The following is a 17857-nucleotide window of genomic DNA, read 5'->3' as shown; positions in this document are numbered from 1 at the left end:
CCCACACCAACAAATAAGCATGAGCACAGAAACACATTCTGCTTTGCTCAGTATCAAAGGAAATTTTGAAAAGGTAAGATACGCTTCAAATAATTTTAATTCAGGATTAATTTAACCAGTAATGAACCCGAATATAGAACAATGGAAAAAATTATCATCTTGGCACAATTAGGCTACCAAGGCTTTGGTCAACACATAAAATGCACATAGAAGCTAACTCATGAGATCTAGTAGATGATCTTTAAGTCCCTTCCAACACCAACCACTCTATGATTCTGTGACCAGGCCTACAAGGCACATTCAGTGAAATAAGACCACCATTACCCATTTCACAATATTATTTAAAATTGCATACTACAGCTGATGTCACAAACTTTCCTTTCAAGGTTGTTTTCCACCCTCTCTCCTGAAAACCTCTGACCTCTTTTACCTCGTGCACAGCTGCATCCCTGAACTCCAACTGAACAAAGAAAAACTGAAAAATGTCCCATCAAGGAAAGATATAAGTCACACTGGATGTAATTTTATTTTCTCTTGCCATTGCTTGCCATTTTCTTCAATTTATGAGTTCAATTCCACTTTTATAGCTTAGATGGCACAATTCATAGCCAAATTCCTAAATCCTTGCAAAATAAACAAATACTTTGGTACACTTCTGTTGCTTCTTCCTTTCTTCTATCCTAGCTGCCAAAACAGATTCAACTAGTCCTTTAGGTGAAAGCTAAAAGTGGTAATAATTCAAATTCAACATTTCTAAGTCTGTATAAAGATATGGCAATACACTTTCCTCCTCCATTAAAAATAAAACCAAAAAACCACCTATTAACCCCACTACCTATTTCTATTCCACTGCAGTCGGTAGAATTATCTGAAGATGAAATTAGATAAAATTATATGGATAACAATGTACTTACAAAGCCTCAAAATTTGACCTTTTGCATACAGGAAGACTAAGGTGACTAATTACAAAGGTCAAAAGAAAAGTGATCCTGGTATTTCTGCTCTAGATAAAGAAAACAGTTCAGACAAAAAGGTGAGGAAATGTCAAATACCGTGAAGTACATGCACTCACTATGCCTTCATAGCTGTCTTTTATCTTTAGGTTCCTGTTACATTTTTATCCCTCAATTATGATCAGCAACAGCTTTTATGATCAGCAACCTAAATAATACCTAGGCAATGCCTCCAGACATAACTGCTGCAGTTGGTTTATATAGGACACATCAAAGCAGAGCAAGACAGCAGAACATTGCATAAGACACTGGCAAGGCTTTGCAAAGACTTCAAGAGTCACAACTCTGATCATTGAACAGCATTGCTGTTTTTACATTTCTAAGAACAGAGAGGTAAAGAAACAGAATAATGATGCAGATAGATTTTTGGAGCAATATATACTGAAACATATACAGAAAGAGAGAAGAAATGTTATTTTCAGAGCTTGGAAGTGCATACTGGTTAACAGTTGAAGGCCACTGTTATTGACCCCTCAAAGGGAAATGGCATCCTACCAAGCAGCTGTCTTTTCCCTCTGCCCCCCACCATTGCATCCTCTGTGTAAAAAAGCCTTTCCTGTTCTCAGAGGATCGTGTTTACAAACACTGGGAGCACACTGGAGAGATGAACTCTCTAAGGCATGTACACTCCAGTGCATAAGACACTACCAGAGAGATCCAGAGAAATGCATTCACACCCTGGTCTGGCATTGCATTTCCTCAGGTAGCTCATGAAAGATAAACACACAGCGGAAAAAAACAAAGTAAAATAATTAGGCTAATAGGCTAAGTCATGCTGTGATTTCATTTGCCATGCAGCTATAATCTATTTAAATTTCAGTGCTTTCTTGATTCCTCCTGAAGTTCAAATAGGAAAATCTCCTATTGCCTTTACAGCAAAGTGCACTCCTGTTAACTAGGCTCTGCATGTATATATACCAAGCATAAAACGTTTCCTTTCAGCGAGATGTGCAGTCAGAAAAGAGTATCCCTACTAGAAAACCTGACACACACCTACAGAGATGTTTTAATTCATAAAAAAAAAGATGATATAAACTTGAAACAGTAATTGGACCTGGACCTGGGATACTCCTCAAGTTGTAGATTTTAAATTTTTCTGTTATTATTACTTATTTGGTCAATCCCTATCTATACATCAATGCAGTCCTTTTTTATGGTATGGCTTTAAAAAAATATTTTTCTTAACCTATCTTATGCATCTTCCTCTACTGCATTCCTTATGGGAGCTTCCAAGATATTCTTACAAAGAGCAAGATTGCAAATTTCACTCTATTAGGGTTCTCCTTTAGAATCTGCTGAACTTAAAGCTTCAAATCCTACCTGCGCAGGAGAAATAATGTGTTCTCCTGCTCCAAACTTAACATAGCAGGTGGGATTTTTATATGATATTGTTGTCAAAGACTAATAAAGAACTGATGCTATGAACAGACACCATCTTGGCAACCTTACCAAGACATTTCATTTCATAGATAAATCTTTCCAAAACCTCTTCTTTTTTATATCCCATTTTCATTTTCACCCGTACCAACCAAACTGTGAAAAGTTATTATCTCCCTCATAACTGATCATATGCCATTCAATGTCAAAGCACACACGAATGCTGGGTGGCTCTGCTCATATGTATATGTGTATGTCTATGTGTATACATATGTATTAAAGAGATTCACATCCGCAGATTTGTGCCTGCATGTTTATCCTGGAGATGTTTTCTTTGTCAAATTTCATGCCTCAGTTGTTTTAAATATCCAAAACTAGGAACCAGAGATAAACATCATGGAAAAAAAAAAAAAACCCAATGTGTTTCTTTCTATTACAGCAATAAAAGAGAAATTAACTTCTTCTCTCACCTGGGCCTTTAGTAATGTATACCACAACCTGAGTCTTACATCAAATGATGATGTTGAGTCTCCCCACTTTGCTGTTTAATATCTATATACCACTCATCATATTTGACACAGACAACAACTCTAAGAGATCCTAAATAAAATAAAATAAACCCCACCCACCACTGTATCTTTGATCTATACCCATTAAGTATTTATACAATCAAATATTTTCTTCTTATAGTGTTGTGGAAAGTCAGTAGAACTTGAAACATCATGACAAAACTAGAATTTTTCCATAGTAAATGCTAGAGAAAAACAAAAGATTAGTTATGGTTTGGGATGTCTGAAAACATGGAAAATCATGATAATAAAAAGAACAAGTCTCAGCTGTATCTTGGGCAAACCAACCCTGCAGTCCTGGCTCTACGTGAAGCAATTTGAACAATCAGTTAATGAGGACTAATAAGCAAACTAAGGTCTGTGCTGTTGGTTAGAAACTCATCAGGAATCCAAAGCTGAGCCGAAAAAATGCTTAGCATCAGAGGCTCAGCTGTATTCATTGTTTTCTGGTAAAACCAAAATAGCATCACAATTTCTGCCTGCATCTTGGCAATCCTCAAACATCAGAAACATGCATTTTCTAACAAACAGGACCTTACAACTTCTCAGCACAGCTTTCCTTTATTTAGACAACTATTTGCTTGGTTTTTTCTAGGCCCATAAAGGGTGTTAAGGACCTTGAGCCCAGAGCGCACCATGCAATGGAGCTGTGTCCAGCTAGCCTAGGAATTTGTGGGAAACTTTGGAATTCCCTGTGCTACTCTTTGCTCAGAGGAACAGTACAAACAGGCTTCCAGGCAGGACCCTGAAAAAAGCCAAGTTCATAGATACATAATTCCCTGTTTCTCTGTTGTTTTTACCTTATCAATTTAGCTCTCTTGAAAGCCAGCTTTCTTCAAATTTAAAAATATGGAAGCCTCAGGTGGACCTGAACAGTTGGTCCTCCTCATATCTTTTTAGCCTCATGGTCTACTAAGATAAAGCTTACTAAGGGCAGCTTTGGTCACTGATGCAGAATGCTGGCTCCACTCTGATCAGTTCTTAAGATGGCAGTCAGTTCTTTCATTTGTTAGGTGTCAAACACAGGAATACTGAAAAGAACCTTCTAACCATGGCCAGGTTATCTCTAGCTGAATGTGTTTAGTATTATAAGATCAATTTTAGCAATTATTTGGTGGTTTTTGATAATATAAAACAAAGCAAAGCTATGGAAATAAAAAGCAGAGTCTAATGAAGAGAGGAAAACACCTAATTCTAGCTATTTACAGCTTCATAAACCTCAGTCTTTGACCTGTAACTAATTCCATAGTGATGGAGCTGTTCACTCAAATGCTGGTAAGAGGGGTCAGTGTAAATCTCCCAGAAGCTCATTTGAACATATTTGCTAAGGTCTGGCTGATACAGCTCTGATGGGACACCCAGAGCAAGAGATGAGTATGGTCTCTGTGCAGTACTGGAGAAAAGGAAATGCACAGCAAAATGTGAAACATTAATTTGAAAAACTGGGAGGAGCACTTGTTTCTGATTTTGATGTACTGAACTCAGAGAAGCTGTGCCATGCTCAAGGAGAGCACTGAGAACTTCTGACCAGGCTGCCTTTTACTTTCTGAAACCCAGTCAGGAAGAGACTAAAAGACAGAAAGACAGAAATTTGCCTTTTAATGCTTATTTAGTCAGAAATCACTGCATAAATAACAACATAAATCTAGCGCAAATCCCATGCCACTCCTTGCATTTTTCCCTGACTCTATCCATGGTGTGGCTGGAAAAAGTTAGCTTTACTTTTAAAAGAAAACAATCAAACAAACAACACAACCCATGGAAGAATGTGTTTAAAAGACTACTGCATAAGAAGCAGCATGCTAGACCACAGACTGAGAGCACTCAGTTTGGGCCAGGGCAGAAAGCCTTAGGAGGTACCTCCAGCACAGCATTAAAACATCATGCTAAACATGACCAAAGTTCCCACAGGGCTTATTGGTGCTCTATGCCATCATGGTAAGAGAAAGAAGTTTTAGCAAAGCAGACCTCCTCCTGGTTAGGACAGGGATATTAAAGTATGCTGCAGTAGGTACAGACCTTTAAATCAACCTTCGGCCTTTCTTAGTTAGTAGTTGTTATCAACTTTACTTACTTATTTAGTAACAGGCACATCAGGCTGAGCTTTGCTCTCCATGAAAACTATTTTAACACAAAGCAGATTTGGATCCTTATTTGTTTTGAACCACAGGCGAAAAAACAATACATTTAGTTTGGAAAAAGGCTGCCAAGTGGATGAAAAAGGCCTGCAAGTTTTCCTTTTGGTCGCCCTTAGCATTTACTGTCAACTTTTCCCAGCTCAAAACCCAAAGTCTGCTCTCAATTAGCCTGGCATAGATCAGAACAACTCCATTGACTTCAGAAAACTTTTCTGGATATAGAGCATTGTGAGATAAAGCAGAATTTGGCCAATATTGTCTTTTTTTTTGTTGTTTTACCGGCACCATGAATTTCTCTCTTTTTGGAAGACTTATCGGTTAACACAAAGCAGATGACTGTGGACAACCTGTTTGATGTGGTAAACAAAAGCAAAGCCATTGCCAAAACAGCTGATGAGCTAGAAAGAAAAGAAACATGAATATTGTGGGAAGGAGAATGATGGGAAAGAACTTGAACCTTCTCCTGATTTTGGTACAGAAGTCCAAAAATAACCTAGAATATTTCCCAAAATAAAACTTAGTACAGTGTATGAGTGCAACTTCAATCTCTAACCGTGTTCATCAGAAGCAATTCCACTGGGTCTAATCCACTGTAATACCAGATATAAGACATCTGCAGCCACACACAAAGTTTAGAGCTTTCAGCAGGAACAACATAGTAAGATTATCATTAGTACTGTTACAATTCCTACTGGGAAAGAAAATGTAGTGAAGGAATTGAGACTGAAATCCATTCTGTAACTATTTTTTGGGAAATAGAGCACTGCAAAAACTTACTGCCAATTTTTTTTTTTTCTCAAGAGGAACCAGGGTTATGAACTAACAAGTCATTAGCAGGAGACAGTTCTTTCATGGCTGAACAGAAGTCACTTTCAATTTACAGAGGTAGTGAGTAATTTTATCTATTTGTATAGATTCCTCTCTACAACATTAACAATGGAAGCAACAGGGTCATAACGAGCATTTCTTCTGACAAAATCAAGTGATGCCTGCATCATATTCTAACATAGGATTTTAAAATTTAAATGCAAACTGCCACAAGATCAATCTATTCAAGTCCTTTAAACCCATAAATATTTTGCATTTAAGATCATATGCTCAAATTTGAAAATCTGATTAGAGAAAACCTCTTTCCATTTTAGTCGAATTCAAATTCTATAAATTTGTAAAAACCTTAAAGGACACATTCAACTTCACTATTTTTCTGCCTAAACATTAATGAGTAGAAGCCATAAGGCTTTTAGGCTTTTCCTTTTTTCCTTTCCTTTTATTTTTTTTTTTTGGTCTCAATTTAGCTATCAGGTGTAGAGATACTGTTGCACACATCTGGACTATTTCACTAGAAGTTGAGAGTTACTGGAATAAGATAAAGTAGGAAGGCTCTTTTTCCTCTTCCCACCACAACTACAGATTTGGGCAGATAATAAATCTAAAAATGTGAAGGACAGAAACTGCTTATCTGAAAAGCTTGTTTACCAGAAACACTTTACCAGAAAAATAAGAATTATGGAAGATCCAACAGTTGACTAACTTCTTTTTATGGTAACTTAAACAATTTCACTGAGCAGAGAACTTGCATCCTCAAATCCTGAACATACTTTGTAGTCTGCAATGTCCCATGGGGAAAAAAATCTGATTTTCTAGCTACAAATAATTCCCTGCCTTTACTTGTTAAGAGGACTGGATAATGGGGGTGGGGGCTGAGGCAGTATTTTTATTTAACTAATATGCAAAGTAAGGATCAGAATTACACGCATTCATAATTGCATGCCTGTTTCCTTACAGAGCCAGGTGAGCAAGTTGGACATTCCAAATGGAAATGAAGAGAATTTAATTATTGTCTTACAGAAGATAACTGTAACACAAAATTAAAATTCACTGCTTAGAGAAAGATTTCTTTCTTGTATTTAAACTTTAAATAAGGTTTAAAATATGTCACTGTCAAAAAGCGTGTGAAGCAGAACTATATTTTTTTTTTCAAAAAAGTAGCATTATTATTGAAATTATGTTATGTTGGTTAAAAAATATTTCAAAGAGCGTCTGAAACTGATTTGTTGTGGTTTTATTCCTTCTATTCTATTCCCACTAAAAATTAGCTCAAACGCAAATTTATCAGGTGTTACTGAAGCCTGCAAAATAAAGCTAGCAAGCACACACAATAATAGTGAGAAAACATGTTGGTAGAAGTTGTTGTCCTGGATGGCTTCTATTAGTTTAATTAACAGTAAGGGAATGAACAATTCCCTTCTGCAGAATGGAAGCATCTCCTCCTTTCCAATCCAAATTCATGAGTTTAACAAAAAAAAAATCATATAAATCAGATAACCATAACTATCTGCTCCACATTCATGGTTACAGATTCCCAGTCATATTGTTAAGTCCTGAAGCAGGGCAGAAGGTCATGCACAAGGCATCCCATGCAGAGCAGCTGAAGCTCCCAGCTGTACTCACTCTGAAGTTGCTTTAAACTCATCCTCAAATGCACTGTCATCCTTGTTATCAGCCTGTAAGAGCATGGGGCTCTCAGCTGGCAGCCCACTAAAGACCAGGCCATGGAAGGTGATGGAAAACAAGTGTTAATGTGTTGTCAAATGCCAAATGAAAAAAAAAAAAAAAAGAAAAAAGAAAAGAAGAAGAAAAAAAAAGAAAATAAGGTGCTATGTATGTGGTATACAACCTTCAACTATTATTCCAGTTATCTGGGGTCTTACATTTTCATATTGCCAGAACCCATTAAACTTTAGTCAACCCAGGTCTCTTTGCAAGAAGGACTGCTTTACATGCAACATAGGATTTTAAGACACTAAGTTTACATCCCCTGCCAACCAAGAGAAACCTTCAATGAACTTCCCAAAAGTTATAATTAATACAAGATATGCTCTTGTACAGACCATGCTTCAGTTTTTCAAACTGCATCTTCAGCAATGAGATGACAGTGTCCAGCTTTTGCTGTCTGCAGCTTTCATGTATCACCATCTGAGCTAGTCAGCCAGCTTCCCTTTAGAATCAACAGCCAGTCTCAGAGCTTGATTCATCTTGGTTGAAATTTCAGGCATGTAGAACACATTAGATAACTGAAGGCCCACCAGTGCTTGCTGCACTGCATTGACATCAAAGAGAGGAGGGCTGATCAGACATAAAACTGTGGTGAATTACTTCCAGCCCTGTGGTGCAGCAGTCAGACACACTGAGGATCTGCAGCTCCTTTTTTTCCTAAGCACACACAGCCTAAGCCAACCATCATAGGACTGGCAAAGACACCATCTTCAACTGACTCCACTGTTGCAAACTGCTGCTCAGCTAGCCATTACTGCCTCTCTTTTGCTAATTATAAAACATTAGATATATTCACTACTCTGCTGTAGCCTCAAAGGCAAATATTTATGCTGGAATGAAGAGGAGGAAAAAAAATAAGAATGAACTGTAACATACACAGGACAAATAGCTCTGAATTAACGTTACCATGCTCTTGTTACAATCTTCTGTTATGTGAACATAGTGAATATAAAATCTGTCAATGGATGAAATTAGGCTGAGTTAGTTCTCATACCAAATGCTCTATGTCCTGTGGTTTGGGTCTCCTTAGGATGGATGGTGCCAAAGAACTTAGCTATGTAGGTAAGTCACCTACAAATACATTTCCTTTTTGTGCTGCTGTTTTAACTCTGAATATGCTTTTGTTTTTTTCATTTTTATTTCAACGAAAAGAGGAAGATAAAGAAAAGCCTATCGTATTAATAAAGTGCAATGAGCAGAAAGCGACGGGAGAAGAAAGGAATATCCCTCGGTTCCTGCCCTTACCTCTCACTGAGCTCCTCCACGCGCTGCCCGTGGCTCAGCACGAAGCTGGACTGCCCACAGGGGCTGGCAGGGGCTGACAAAGTGCTCTTGACGTTGTTGTGTGCCGAGTGCCTGCGGCTCCGCCGGCGCTCCAGCCCCCTGCGCTCGCCCGCACCCAGGCTGGCCCTCCTCCGGTCCTTGCGCCCGCTGGGAGGCGGCTCGGCACCCTCATCTCCGTCCTCATGCCTCAGCGTCACCTGAGAAACAAAGGAACAAGGCCCACACGGTCCCCTCAGCTACCACAGGTCTTCACACCTAGGCTTAGAAATTTCCTGGTCTCAACATGATTAACTCCAATTAGCGTCACTGTTTCTGCAGCTATCCCTGAAAGTCACTGTGTATCCATTAGCAGCAGCTCTAACCATGGAATTATATACTGATGTTTTGCATGCAACATTACAGGACCTGTAACAACACATTTATGTGCCTCCTAAACATTTTGTTTTCTTTTTAATGTGGGACCGAATTTTCAAGGAAGCTGAGCAGTCTTGGATAACTAGTTCTCTTTATATCCTTCCAAAATACTTAGGCAAAGACTTGGTTTTAGTGAAGCTAACAGGAAAAAACTCCATGCATTGACTGATTCAACCTTTCCTCCTGGTCAGACACGACACTTGTAGTGATTAAGCAGAAGTTACCATCTAGAGTGTGCTGGAATTAGCAGAGGACTAAAGCATGGGTGCAATGCCAAATATCTCAAACTGCTGCACGCCCCAGATGTGCCAATGTGAACTACCTCTAATAGAAACTACCTCTAATAGAAACATGAGGAGAGAGGTTCCTGGCTGAAACAACGTAGTATCTAATGACTCTCATCTGAAATGCAGCCTAACATCTAAATAATCATTGGAAGTGAAAGATCCACTCAAATGGGCAGAGGTACAAAAAGAGTGATGTGTGCCATCAGAAGAATGCCTATCTTCTTGTTCCTATTAGTCTTGCTACTCTGGTAATTCTTACCAGAAGTTTTTTTTTTTTCTTTTAAAAAGGGGGGAAGTGAGATATCTCTGCTTGGGGTGTAAAATCTGTTTCTGTAAGGAAAAACAGATTTTTCAGGTAAAAAACAGGATTGGCAGATAAAAGGAAGAACCTGCAAAGACATGTTTAAATTTAATTTGGTCATCAAGGAAAAGCTGGCACCAACTAGGTCAACTGCCAATTCTGCAAGTAAGTCTTTCAGTAGGTGCAGCATGCACAAAAACCAATCCATCCTTTTAAGATTAATCACTACATTTTAAAAAGGCTGTTATAAGATGATGCCTCCGATAATAGAAAAAGAAAGAACATTACTGAGCCCTCTGCTTCTCTTGCTCTTCCTAGAAATTGCTGTGTATAAAGCTTAACTCTGCTAGTTAATGAAGTGGCATGGGAGTAGAACTGATGGAGAAAATGGAGAATCAAATCTATTAAATCCTTTGCTGGACTTAGGCAGCGATCAAGTAATTTAACTTTGTCATTTGAGAACATTAATTTACATTTACATTACAACTTCAGCCTAAACCTCCTACCTTCACCACTTCCCAAAATCTGAAAAAAGGCTAATTATTAAGAAACTGTATTTCCTACCCCTACATATAAATGCTTCAGAAGAAGTTATTTTATACCTAGGTGGTAAATGTGGAGTCACTCATTACTGCAAACTGCATAGGATCTGGTCCAGTGTAAACTCTTAAACACAGATTTGCTGGATATTCAGTTGCAGAACAAGTGGTACTTATGAAGTTGAGCTCAGCTGAGCCTTTTTGATGAGCTGAATACTTTTGCACATGGGAAGAACTTCTACTTGCTTCAGCATGTGCAACTAGCAGTTGCAGAGAGGAGGCTAGTAAATGTGCTGGTTTGCCTTGGACTATGCCCCAGCTTTAATACAAAATGCCTTTGCATTAAAGGCAGCTATGTGCCATAGCAGGTTACATACACAAATGTGTACAATACTTACAGCAACCAGATGTTTTTCTTTTAAAATAGGAGAGATAACCAAATTTCACCTAGGTTACATTCCCCCCCTCCTCTCAGCTTTGAAGTTTGCACAAGCTGTAAGATGCATAAAACAGGGCATGTTATGTTACCTCATAAATGTTAAATTGCTCAACTAAGTCCAAGTCTGTTCCTTTCTTGTTCAAGTGTCTCTGTGAAATAGCTTCGATGCCTAGCTCTTCCAGACAGTCCACCACATCGTAGAAAGAGTCTTGATCTGGCAATCCTGACAGCGTCTAAGAATCAAAGGAAAAACATTTAAATCTGTTTGTTTTGAAAAGAATTAAACAAAGGATTTTAAAAGTGGGTGGCAAGTGGTGCTATGTATGATTTCAATAAAGTAAAACCCATGATGTGGGAGTAGAGACACCGACAGAAAATAAAAAACAAGTGGCACAGTTTTTAACAAACAATTCTCTGCACTATGTAGAAAAATGAATAATTGACAAAACAAATCAATGTTGTTATTTTATACAAAAAAGTATGGAAAATGTAGGTCTTTAAAATACGCAGTTGGATTCTTTCTGGCAGCATTCAAGTGCAGACTTAAAGAACAGAAAATGTTAAACCATCAAACACAGGGATAAAAGCAAAGAGGGAGGAAAAAAACCCCAAAATGCTTAGCTAAAAAGAGTAAAGCTCAGTTCCTACTCATTCTTTTAGGTTTAGCCTTAAGAAGAAAAAGTCCAATGCACAGCTATGTGATGTCAGGATAGCAGGAAATATCCTGCACCATGTGCCTACTGCCCTCCACACCTGCAGCAACAGTCATCTTCCCTGAGCACAAATTGGTTTGTACAGGATGGTGACTCCTCTGCTCCCTTTCCAATTAAAAAGGCTTATTAAAGTTACACTGACTCCTTAATTCCTATTCCAGCTTGCTACTGATTCCTAGTCACTTTGTGCTGATTTTTCACTGCTCCTTATGCATGATGCAGAAAGACTAGTTTAATCCTGCAGATGTTGAGCAGAAACAACTGTACACACCATGCCACCTACCTGCAGGGCAAGGACATCCCTCCCCACAGGAACCAGACTGTGCAGAGCTGCTGCTGCAAAATACGTGAGAGTGCAGGCTGGAAGCAACACAGTTTTTCTGGATTAGCTCATCAGAGAGGTTTACTCCGAAGTAGTTTCCTCTCTCCCATTCAATTAGCTAAGTAATTTATCTATAGTCCCAGCTGAGGAGAGAAAGAGCAAGGCAAAGAGATGCAAAACCCAGGCCCTCGCCAAGGAGAGTTACATCCTCTCATGGCTGGGATGAACTGTGCTTTGTGAATGCTGTTTTTCTGAAGCCCATCTTCTCCAAGGCGGCTCTGAGCAGCAGAGTGCAGAAAACAGGAGCCCCTCTAGGCTGCCTCCCTACACCAAGAACCTTCACATTCAGAAAAATGGATCTGGATTACATGACTAGTGAGAGAAATGGGCAGCTGACATAGCTGTCTTGCTAAAGCACATCTTTCCTGTGATGTAAGCCATGAAATATGTGCACCAACAAAGTACATTTTAATTTTTTTTTTCTAATTAAACACAACAACATTTTCTTCAGTCATTACAGGATTTTTAACTGGTGAAATTCACAACAACAGGAATTCTTAGCACAAAGATCAATTAAGTGTTAAGGTTATATGTTCGGGCTTTAATTAGAAATTTCTCTCTTTCCAAGATAGCATTTTGTTTAGAACCCACTGAAGACTATGAAACTAAAACATCCTGAATAGCGCTGAAAACAGGTACCACATTTATTTTGTTCCTTCCTAAACTGACACCTAGCATTGAGTAAAAATCGGAGGATTCAGCAAATGAAGTTCTCATACGGCACATTCAGTGGAACTTTAACTTGGATGTGGAAATATTATCATAGAAAAGTGTTCAACTATGAGGCTTTCAGTTGCAAATGAAAGACATGGACAGCAACTATTCTGACCAAAATGCCTTAGTGCACAGTAGGATGTGATGTTTATCTGCAAAACGGTGGAGGAACAGTCAGATCTTCTGAGCATTTAATTCCTAAAATAACAGGAAATTATCTTCATGTTGATATGCAGATCACCCACCTTCAAGTACAGCTTTTTTAAAATCCAAACTAAGGCAAGCTGTAGACTGGAAAAACAGCAGCATAAGGTAGTATTTACTGGCAACTGCTGCTGTCAGCAGTCTTTTATTGGTTATTATAATTTTAAATCACACAGCAGTGTAAATCCAATTTTCACTGCATGTTGTTGACCAGAACTGGACAATAAAATATTTTTCCTTTGCATGATTTGTCATTGCACTCACAGATTCACTTTCAGAGCCTAAAGCACATCAAATTCAATTTCTAACTACTCCAAGAAAAATAACAAAGGTTATACTGGAACTATGCATAACCAGAAGTATCTGCACTGGGATCACTCTCATCTAAGAAATTCATTAATACCTAAATCCTCACACATTAAGAGAGGGTTAATAAAATATTGGCATAACTAAATTGGTTAAGCATAAATAAAAGAGAAAGAGAAGATAAAAGGACTAGAGCAATTCTTATGTCTGGGCAGATATGTTTTCTGCTTTGGAGCAGGAAGGAACACAGTCTGTAAATGGATACATGGAGAAAGAAAAAAGAGTACAGACATGCTTCCTTAAGACAAATCCTTCATGAGGACTCTGCCTGCACTGAAAACTTTGACATTTCCTTGTCTAGAGAAGCTGAAACCATCTGAGGCTTCTTTGTATTCTCTTTGGGGTAAAAAAATTACAACTGTTACATGCTGCTTGCTGTTTTCTCTATAATCATGAAAAATATCCCATTAAAAACATCATAAAGCTGCCCATAAGCCAGATCATAATTATAAGTGTGGATTTGTGGGATTCCTCTCTTCCTTGATCTTCATAACTGCCTTGCTTCTTTGACTGTGACATGCTTTTTCTTTTTGAATGTTTTTAAAGAACTACCTCCTCCTAAAAATAGCTTTAAATGTACTGAAAAACTCAGACTAATGGAATCAACTACAGGACAATAAAAGCATCAGCAGGGAAAACCTCTGAGGAAGTCAAACACCAGGAAGGTTACAACTGTGCAAATGATGAAGAGAACTATCTCAGAATGAGGAATCAGTACACAAAACAAGGTGGAAAGCAGAGACATTAATGACTGATCACCTTGGCTTTAATAGCAGATACAGACAGAAGCATATGTAACTGCTGATGCTTTTCAGAAAGAGTACAGCAGTAAAGTAAGGTGGTCTTTTAAACTCAAGAGGAACCTTACTACTGTGGAATCAGGAGCAAAGGTGACTCTAAGCATAAGTACAGTAAGATCAGTAACATCACCAGGAGAGGTTAGTCCTTCTCAGACATATTTGCTGGAAAATATCTGCATTAAGAAATCATTTTATTAAAAAAAAAAAAAAAAAACAAAAACAACAAACAAAAATGAACAAAAATCCAACAAAAATGCAACCCGCAATTCCAATCATGTAGCCAAGAGCCCAATAAACTGGCAGCTTGGTATATAACCCCCATGAACAAAATCAGCATTTTCAAGTGAATGCAATGAGTAATAATAATATTTCCTAATACTCTGCCCTATTAAGTATAACCATAAACCACACAATTATTTTGTTTGCCAAGAGTATGTTGGCTTTCTGTGCTCTTAAAAAATTAATCTTTAATTTTAGTACTCCCTCCCCCTACAATTTGTCTGTGACTAGATGCTGATTTTTAAGGAATTTACAATTATAAATTTCTAACTTTCAAGAACTTTTTATTTTCTCCCTCCCAACAGCATAAGCCAATATTTCAGAAAATATTTGACTTTACTGCAAAACTATGACTTACAAATCAGTCACCAAAAAATATAAGGAAATCAGAAAAAAATGTAACCTTACTTTTTTAAGCAGAAGCACCCTTACTAGCACTCAGACCTGTTAAATTAATCATATTTATATCACAGCAAAAAAAAAAAAAAATTAAACTATTTGAACTAGAAAACTGTGCATGACACAAGCCTTTGTGAGCATGTGATCTTTTCACCAGCACTTGCATTCCTTCTCCCCTTGGATAATCTGTTGAGTTACTTTGTCATGTTTTCCTTTAGCACAGCATTGTCAGCACTGGGAGAGGAGCCATGTCAGACCACAATTCCACACAACATCCACCAAAATAACACCTCTGCTCCCGGCTGCTGCCTCTGGGTGGCTGCAGCACAAGTAACAGGAGTGTGCTGATTGAGTACAGCTTGTCCTGCAGCTTCTCTATGACAGGTCTCTTCCATCACATACTCTCAACAGGGAAGTCCATTACACAATTGAAAACACCAATATTATCGGCACCAGTCATGACAACAAAGTAAACAAACCTTGTTAACCAAGGTCATTGCATAAACCAGTAATTCCGTATCAACTCCATCCTTCTCCTCCAGTATCTCCATGATGCTGGACCACGGCTTGGCTCCTAGAGGAAAAGCAGAAACTTTGGTTATGGTGATCAAAATGGGAAGCTACATAAAAAGCATCTACTTATCCACAAAGTGGCACAAATTGGAATTTGTGACCAGGTGAAAGCTCAAGCAGAAAGATCCAGCTTTGTCTACAGTCTCCCTTGCTCCCCTGAGCGTGAAGTTAATGTAGACAGTGAAAACTACAATCCAGCCTATTGCAGGGATATAAAATAGGGCAGGTGGACTCTCTACAAAGGCACCAGCTTCTCTCCCTTGATGATGAAGGGAGCACAGCACACTGTGCTTTGCTAGCACAGAGTGACTGACACCAAAATTCTGAAAATCAGGTGACAGGAATTTTACCCAGCCTATCATAGGTTCACATAGGCTTTGATAAATCTTCAGTAGAGACCTACGTGCTGTGCTTTCAGTGTGCCTGCTGCTCCTATTTCTAGTGCTATTGCCGAGTTGTGCTGCGTTAAGGTAAGGCAGGTTAACAAAACATTGTGGCAGAGAAACAGTTTTCTCAAATTACAGGCTATATGTCTTGGACAAAAGAAACGATCAATGAGGGAAAAGATTTGTGCTGTGGCTCATTCCCAAAATACTTTAATAGGAAACCCACCTACAGAACTTTCAGATATGATTCTCTCATTTTTCACTAAGAAAGGTCAAAATTTGTGCTTTTAGTTACTAGCTTGATTTGCATGTTGGTTTGCATTTACATATTTCTCTGATCTAAACCCAAACGGTTTAGTGAGTTATTGTGCTAAAAACATCAGGCAAGCAATACACTACCCAGACTCAGCCTCTTGTGTGGAAGGTGCTTGTAAAACAGTCCTATCTCACTTGACTGAATGGCAAGATGGCTGTATGTACCGAATTTTATCTAGGAAAACTGAAATAAATAACAAAAGACTGCAATCCAGTGTTTTGTTCAGAGTAAAATTAAAGGTGAGGAGGACTTATAAATCCAGTCACCAAAAGCAGAGAGCTAACCTTAGCCCCGAGTTACACTCATTTCAACTACACAACATAACTGTGATGGTCTTTCAGTTTCAGAGGGAAACATGCAGAGTATTCCAACAGCCCACATCCCCTGAACACTATATAGCTGATGAGAGTTTGAGTATAATCAGGCAGAAAAATGCAAACGTGCCATCACAGCCACGTGTTGCTGACTGATCAGTCACCCCAAGGTCTAAACTCTGTATTACCCTGTAACAGCCCTTGCTTATTAAAGATGGTATCCGATAGGTACCCTGCTACACAGACATAAAATCTCTGCTAACCAAGGATCTGCATTTTCAAGGCAATGGCAATGCACTGCGTGGAAAAACCTGTCTAAAAGTGAATGTGCAGACAGCAGTATTTCTCCTTTTTTTCTCCCCCCTCAGACAGTCTCTGATCTTTACCAGTCAGGGCTTTTATATCTTCAGCAAAATCAAAGGAGGAAGGGGATTCACTCTCAGATCTCCAGATGTATCTATATGCATTCCTAATTAAATACTAATTCAAATACATGTCTGTAATGAAAATACACTAGACACCTCTTTACCAGATTCTCTATATTGCCAGGCATTTTGTGCAGTATATGTTCAAAAGTCATGTGGAACAAATTCACTCAGCTTGCAAATGATTTATGATCAGCAGGAATGATATTCTCACTACAAAAATGTTTTCCTGTGGTTTCCAGTGAAAAAAAATGAAAAATGGAAGGAAATAGGAAAGAGAAACAAAATGGGGAAACCATGCAAGTCTGACTTACAATAATGCCATTTGGAAAAAAAGTGAGTTGATAACAACATAAAAACATAATTATTTAATCCACTGAGTTATTCAATGAGAGTTCTTTGTTATTGCAGGCAGGTTCTACTCTTATTGGAACAATCCTGGGTTTTTTTTGGGGCAGCATCCATGTATCATAAAATAATAATTTCATGGTCACCTTGCTGTTTTCCTGCAAGGATGATACATAATATTTTTCAAGCAATGCTCCTATTTTATTTCAGAATACAATTTTTAAAAAATATTGTCAATTGGACACACCTGCTAGTAATGCAGCCCTGTAACAGCTCATCTATCTTTCAAAAGCTTTCTTTATGCTTCTGCAACTAAACTTCCAAAATCTAGGCTTAAATTCCAAATTCTTCATCTATTCCCTAACTACAGTCAAGAGGAGGCAGTACTATCAATAACTTTGACAGAGCTATTCCAATTTGTACCAGGTTAAACCTTTCCTTCAAATGTTATTTCCTCCATTTTGATCTCAGTCTGAACAGCCAAGAAGTGAACGTGGAAATAGCTGTGAGGCCATCTACTACCCACCCAGAACAAGGCAGTTCTGCTGTGGAAGCTGCACCATGAGCTTCCTGCCTTGCTGTCCTTGGGTTAATATTCTTCCACATATATAATGAGAATCTGTAGTTTCCAACCTATATCCATACAGCATGGGACATACACAGATCCAGCTCAGCTCCCCCTTTCAGAGCTCCCCCTTCCAGAGCCTGTGCAGTCCAGCAC

The 17857-nt window shown here is 38.4% G+C and overlaps 1 protein-coding gene across 14 annotated transcripts in view; it reads right to left on the bottom strand.

Annotated features, from left to right (window-relative positions):
• Positions 1 to 17857, bottom strand: part of FHOD3 (formin homology 2 domain containing 3) — a 374713-nt gene that overhangs the window by 102250 nt on the left and 254606 nt on the right. For 8 of the 14 annotated variants that reach the window (XM_063163493.1, XM_063163547.1, XM_063163530.1 and 5 more), the window contains exons 8-11: positions 15254 to 15348; positions 11007 to 11150; positions 8899 to 9134; positions 7549 to 7635 (exon numbers count right to left, since the gene is read on the bottom strand). In XM_063163493.1, the coding sequence (XP_063019563.1) occupies positions 7549 to 7635; positions 8899 to 9134; positions 11007 to 11150; positions 15254 to 15348 (562 nt within the window). The remainder of the gene's footprint in view (positions 1 to 7548; positions 7636 to 8898; positions 9135 to 11006; positions 11151 to 15253; positions 15349 to 17857) is intronic. The other 6 variants (XM_063163521.1, XM_063163574.1, XM_063163584.1 and 3 more) reach the window with 1 other exon arrangement.

This window comes from Melospiza melodia, chromosome 1, assembly GCF_035770615.1.
Source record: "Melospiza melodia melodia isolate bMelMel2 chromosome 1, bMelMel2.pri, whole genome shotgun sequence".
NCBI classification, from domain to species: domain Eukaryota; kingdom Metazoa; phylum Chordata; class Aves; order Passeriformes; family Passerellidae; genus Melospiza; species Melospiza melodia.
This window is presented reverse-complemented; position numbering and strand designations above follow the sequence as displayed.